General features: G+C 37.0%; 2 protein-coding genes across 2 annotated transcripts in view; one reads left to right on the top strand and one right to left on the bottom strand.

The window, feature by feature from the left end:
- LOC104769948 (dnAJ-like protein slr0093) overlaps positions 1-2,153 on the top strand; it is a gene marked incomplete in the record, with an annotated part of 3,628 nt that extends 1,475 nt beyond the window's left edge. The window contains 7 exon segments of the mRNA XM_010455526.2: positions 124-221; positions 452-529; positions 660-735; positions 1,343-1,416; positions 1,530-1,603; positions 1,709-1,751; positions 1,845-2,153. Coding sequence (XP_010453828.1) covers positions 192-221; positions 452-529; positions 660-735; positions 1,343-1,416; positions 1,530-1,603; positions 1,709-1,751; positions 1,845-1,856 — 387 coding nt within the window.
- Positions 2,518-4,557, bottom strand: LOC104735697 (pentatricopeptide repeat-containing protein At5g16640, mitochondrial-like). Its single transcript, XM_010455525.2, has one exon. It carries the CDS (start codon positions 4,517-4,519, stop codon positions 2,999-3,001), a length of 1,521 nt encoding a protein of 506 aa, XP_010453827.1. The 5' UTR covers positions 4,520-4,557; the 3' UTR covers positions 2,518-2,998.

The following is a 6,000-nucleotide window of genomic DNA, read 5'->3' as shown; positions in this document are numbered from 1 at the left end:
TCCGATATTACTGAGAAAGCAATCCACAAGATTCGATTGAAACTTTTCCATTTTCCTCAAAAAGTTTCGATTTTGTTGAACGGAAAAGAAAAACCTAATCCCCCTTTTACGTTAGGGTTCTAGGGTTTCTGTTTTGTCTCTCTGTCTGATGATGTGCGAGGAGATTCTTCCTCTGTTCGCGTCTATGTCAGATGGAAGACCATGATAAGTCTCCCCCTAAGGTAAAAATTACCAGTCTTTTCGAATCCAAAGTTTGATTTTTTTTTTGTATTCCTAGGAAAATGCATGAGTTCTCCATGGAGATTTGGTTTTTATTAGATAATGTCTGGTTTTGGTTTGAGTGGAATCTGAACGTTTGAGTTCTGTTCTTGAAATTTCTGGATTATGATTATTATGTTTGTATGTTCTCTTATCATTTTGACGAATGCCCAATTCGTTTGTTTGTTTGTAGGATTACTATAAGATTCTAGAAGTTGATTACGACGCAACTGAAGACTTGATCAGACTGAATTATCGGAAGCTTGCATTGGTTTGTCAACTCAGATATAACCCTTTTCCAATATCCGCTTAGAAGTCTTGTCTTTAGATAATGAATTTTTGATCTGGAAGAAGAATGAATTTTGCTGAGGATGTTTTATTTTTGTGTATCCATTCTACAGAAGTGGCATCCTGATAAGCACAAAGGCGATAGTGCAGCTACAGAGAAGTTTCAAGAGATTAATGAAGCTTATAATGGTAAGTCTTTCTTTTGCTTAGACGGTTTCTATGCATCGGAACGTAAGTACCCTAGGATAGTGGCAAGCTTCATTGGTATTTCCCTATATTCATTGGTCTAGAAACAAAATAAGACATGACAGAGAGAGAAGAAGTAGAGTAGAAAATTTAGAAAATAGGAAACATGTAGAAAGCAGATAGACGTTTTAGGAAGACGAGTATGAAAGAAAGTATAGCAGTGAGAGAACAAACTGCTTAAGCCTTTAGCTTTATCCATTTACCTCCTTAACCTTTATTGTTCATTAACTCTGTTTTAGTATTGATACATCTATATCTAGTCTCAGTCATCTGATAACTTTACGTCCCCTGAGATCTCTTCACTTCTGTGTAACTTGTTTCTCTTTAACATGTCACAGCCTTTTTGTTTGACAGTGGTCTACAACTCTACATAACTATCACTTGCATTATCTTCATCTCTTGATCCTTTATTGACTGACTTTTAGTATGAAATGTTTTCTATCGCCACTTGAGAATTTGATAGAGCACAGTGCTCCCTCTCTCTCTTTCTCAGTGTCTTGAATTTAAATGATTTCGTAATGTGAGTTAGCTTCTTCTTTCTTTTTGGCAGTGCTGATGGACCCTGCTAAACGTTTTGAGTATGATTTTACTGGTATTTATGAGATCCACAAGTATACTTTACGGGTATGTAACATTATCTTTTTGGGATTTACAAACAGTTGTTTTACATTTGAAAAGAACATGGTATCTAGTTTTTGACTGACCATTTGAGATGATCCCAACTCATTCTTGAACAGGAATATCTCGCCAGATTTAAGGGAATGATACTCACTTGCAATGGGCTCGGTATCAGCCAATCCTCATCACCATGGTAACAACCTCTTCAGAATATTCACTGTTCTTTTCCTCCACAATGTCAGATTCTTATATATCATATCATGATTCTGTATGTTTATCGGTAAAACTTTGCATGCAGGACACATCAATTGACTGGGACCACGAAACAACAGACGAGCAAGGTTGGTTTTCTTTTTCTATAATCGCTTCTTGGCATTGTGAATTTACTATGTAACTCCGTCAATACCCAGTTAACTGTATGGCTACTTACACAGGATACTGTATAAACTGAAGCAGAAGTTAGAAGAGAGCTGTAAAACTGTACAAAACTGGAGCCATTGCGCTTTTTATCGCGCATGATGATATAATGATATGCTTTAGTTAGATCTGTTGTATTGTTTCTTTATCTGTGTAGAATTAGAGAAGCTTGTATTGTCTCTGGCTTCTATTCATACATTCACACATTGGTGATGGTTCAGATATTTTACCACTCTACTTCTCTCATCATTTATGGTTTTTTCCAGACCGGAGACATACAGTGAATAATACAATCTATGAAACGAAGCTTCAGTCTTGAAGATGTATATATCTGCTTTGTACCTGTATATAGTTTAGTTCAAGATTCAATGTAATCATTAGCTTGCACAGCTCAAAAGGGAAGATTCATTAGCTTGCACTACTGTATTGATGCAGTGTCAACGGAGGGAATCTAATAATTTCACAAGTTCTGAGCTTTGTTATATTGGAAGTAACAAAGTTCATTACAATCCAGAGTAATAAATATTAACTAGTAACATGAAGTAACTAGTAACTACAGTGTTACATAAAGTTAAGTTCAAATTTTCGTTTCTCTGTTTCTGACAAGTAATATTGTTCTCTTACAAGATTACAACACACTTCGGAAGCTTCACTGAAAGTGATATATAAAGAAACCTAAGAAATGATACAGAACATTGTAAGAGGTATACATACAAAAAAATTGTTACAGAAACTTTGTTAAAGAATACATTATACATCAAAAACATTAGTATACAGGCAATATGAAAGAATGTACAACTTTAAATCAAGATTCTGCGCTCCGCCTCATAGAATCCCAACTTGGTTTCGAAAGACCTGAGTTTTCATTTCAAGGGCAAACATCCTCTCGGAGAGAAATCGGATACACATATGTGCGAGCTTCAATACTGTAATGTCTGTCAATAAATCCACTATGCAGCTTACGCTTTAAATTCACAGTGTCTATGGTTTCTCCAAATACATATGAACATCTGAGATTAGCTCATTTCATAGTGTCCCAAAATTGTCTTTAAAAGATCTGAGTTGATCTTTCCAGAGCTAAACATCTCAAGAAAGGAAGGAACCTGACCCGGATATAAATATCCCCTGAGATCCTTAAGCTGATGCACTTAATCCTAATTAATTACCTTCACTATTGGTAACATTCATTTGGCAAAATCCCATCTTCTATCATTTTTCTAAACAGCCCATCTGCTTCACGCCGTAGACCTTTCTTGTACAATCCTAACATCAACGTGGTGTATGTCCAAATATCTGGCATAAGTCCCTTGTGATTGAGGCTACAATATAAATCCCAAGCATCTGCCACCTCACCAGCCTTACACATCCCGCCAATGATGATATTATATGTCACGATATCAGCATCCATTCCACTCTTTTGCATATCCGCCAATATCACCAATGCTTTCTCTATCTTCCCATTACCACATAGACCATGTAACAAAACATTGTAAGTAACAATATTAGGAGTCACACCAGAAAAAACCATCCGTCTGAAGATTTCTTCAGCAACATTAAGTTTTCCAGCTCGACAATAACCCTGGATAAGAATTGTGTAAGTGACTGCATTTCTAATTACTCCTCTCTGAGACATCTCGCAGAAGAGTTTCATCCCATGCTCTACCTTCTTAGACTTGCAATATCCATTAATGAGAATACTATAAGTTACAACATCCGGGGAACAACCTTTGGTAACCATGAAACCAAACATATGCGCTGCATCATCTAGGCGACTGTACATGCAAAGCCCGTAAATCAGTAAACTGTAAGTAACAATGTCAGGATCCAGAGATCTTCGTATCATCTCCTCGTACAATTCTTCAGCCTCTAAAATATTCCCTTCTTTCACACACGCATCAATCAATGCATTGAAAGTAAATACATCAGGGTAGATCTCTCTCTTGGTCATATAGCTAACCATTCGGGTAGCATCGCTCCATCTACCTGAATTACAAAGTCCAGATATAAGAGAGTTGTAGGTAACAGCATCAGGTCTAACCCCATCATTCTCCATCCGGTTTAACAGATCCAAAGCGTTATCCACCTGTTTGCTTTTGCATAAACCATCAATAACTGTATTGTAGATCACAACATTAGGCTTATATCCCATTTCCACCATTCTCTCAAACATATACAAAGCATCATAAACCCTACCACCGCGACAGAATCCACAAAGCAAAGAACCAAAGGTGACAATGCTAGGCTCATGACCAAGTTTAATCATCTTCCCAAGAAACGACAACGCAAGAGAGAACTGAGAGCATCTGCAGAAACAATTCAACAAGATATTGCAAGTACAGAGGTTATGAGGGATCCCCAACATTTGCATCTGCTCCCAAAGATAGATCACAACATCATACTTCTTCATCTTGGAGATAGCACTTAATAACCTACTGAAATCAGCAATTGAAGGAAGAGGACGACACCGAACCATGTGAAAGAAGAGATCAAGCGATTCGTCTAGTTTCATATATTGAATCCCATTTCTCAATATTTCTCGGTAATCACTGCCACCGGAATAATAAGCTCGTCTCGAGAAACAGAAACCGCAAATGCTAAACGGAGAAGAAGACCGAGAGGTTCCGGGATTACCTTTATCGAGAAGATTGCGATGAAGAAACGACTTAGCTTTCGAAGAGATCGATCTCCTCATGCTTCAAAGCTTGAGTCTAGTTTCGTTCCCAATCTCTCCGAGAGAAGAAGAAGAAGAAGAAGAAGAAGAAGAAGAAGAAGAAGTGGTAAAAGTCTAAAACCTCACAACTCTTAACCGGTTTCTAATTCACCTGAATTTTTAAAATGGGGGATTCCGGTTTATTAGACCAAACCGGAGCAGAATTAATCGGTTATCTCAGTTGTAATTTCAATTTCTTGACTCACCTTTATTTTTACTAGGTGGGTGCCCGCGCTATGCGCGGGTTGTTGTTTTCATTTGTACTGTTTATTTTTTTGTTTTGTATTTTTGTCTTTTAACGTTTATTTATAGGATGTTTTGTATAGATTTTTAAATTCTGTGTGTTTAATAGCAGTCGCCTCAACCGATGTTTCATACTTTGCAATAGATGTTATAGTAGGATACCAATTCCTTCTTCTCGACAACCGTAGGAACAACAATATCAAACACTTTCTTTTCAACCTCAATAGTTCCACATGCAACAGTTGTAACAACAACTACTACTAATAAAAACACTCAAATACAAAATTACATCATCTAAAGAAATATGTATAATCCACTTGAAAATAAAAAGCAATAGTCCTCACAAAAACAAACAAACTTCACTAACCAACATCTCGTCTCAATATTTTTAGGTCCTAGGTGAACTAAATTTTTGAAACCTCTTTCACAATTTTTTTTTGTGCCCTTTGTTCAAAAGTTTTTTCTGAATTTTGGAGTGGACCCTTGGATTTTTCCCCTCCCGCCACCCCCTTGAGCCGGGTCAACATCGAGAGGCTTTTGAAAAGATTTGTGAGATTTTTGTGTTATGTTATTAATTTAACTTTAGATTGAGAAAGTGAGGTTGCTTCTAATATGCTGTAGAAACTGAGTTTCACACAATGAATTTGTTTGAAGGGGAAACAAATTCAATAACACTATCTCTCCAAGAAATTGGATTAGAACTAGAAATTGAAATAGGAATTAAATCTCTTAAAGAACAAGCTAGAGTTTGCTGAAGAACAGAGATGAATTTAGGGTTTTTGTATTAATTGTTGGATTGATTTACAATGAAGGGATTCCCCTTTATTTATAGACTTTCTTAGATTCACAGAATATATTCACTTTCCAAATCATAGTCCAGCTGATTAGAAAAGTTTCTCTCTTCTTATTAGGTCAGCCGCTGGGCAAGGTGAGAAGTCGGTCCCCTACCTCGGAACTGGGCTTCTTGATGATATTGGGCCTCCGCTTAAAGCCCGAATCCATTATTTGTTCGGACTCTCGGTTTGGATAACCGGTTTCCTTGCAGGTTTAGATCGGTATGTCGGGGTGCCAATTCTCGCACCAACATATGCGATAAGGCTACCTGCATACACCCTAATCATAAACCCTAAAGAACCTCAACAGTAACATACCATAGCAATTTTCAACTCAATCGCATCATATCCAATATTCTGGATCGGGCTATTGTACTAAGAGTTGCT

Source organism: Camelina sativa, chromosome 13, assembly GCF_000633955.1.
Source record: "Camelina sativa cultivar DH55 chromosome 13, Cs, whole genome shotgun sequence".
NCBI classification, from domain to species: domain Eukaryota; kingdom Viridiplantae; phylum Streptophyta; class Magnoliopsida; order Brassicales; family Brassicaceae; genus Camelina; species Camelina sativa.
This window is presented reverse-complemented; position numbering and strand designations above follow the sequence as displayed.

Bases quoted from the DNA above. Each gene is read 5' to 3' on its own strand.
- LOC104735697 (XM_010455525.2), bottom strand. From the start codon at position 4,519: ATGAGGAGATCGATCTCTTCGAAAGCTAAGTCGTTTCTTCATCGCAAT.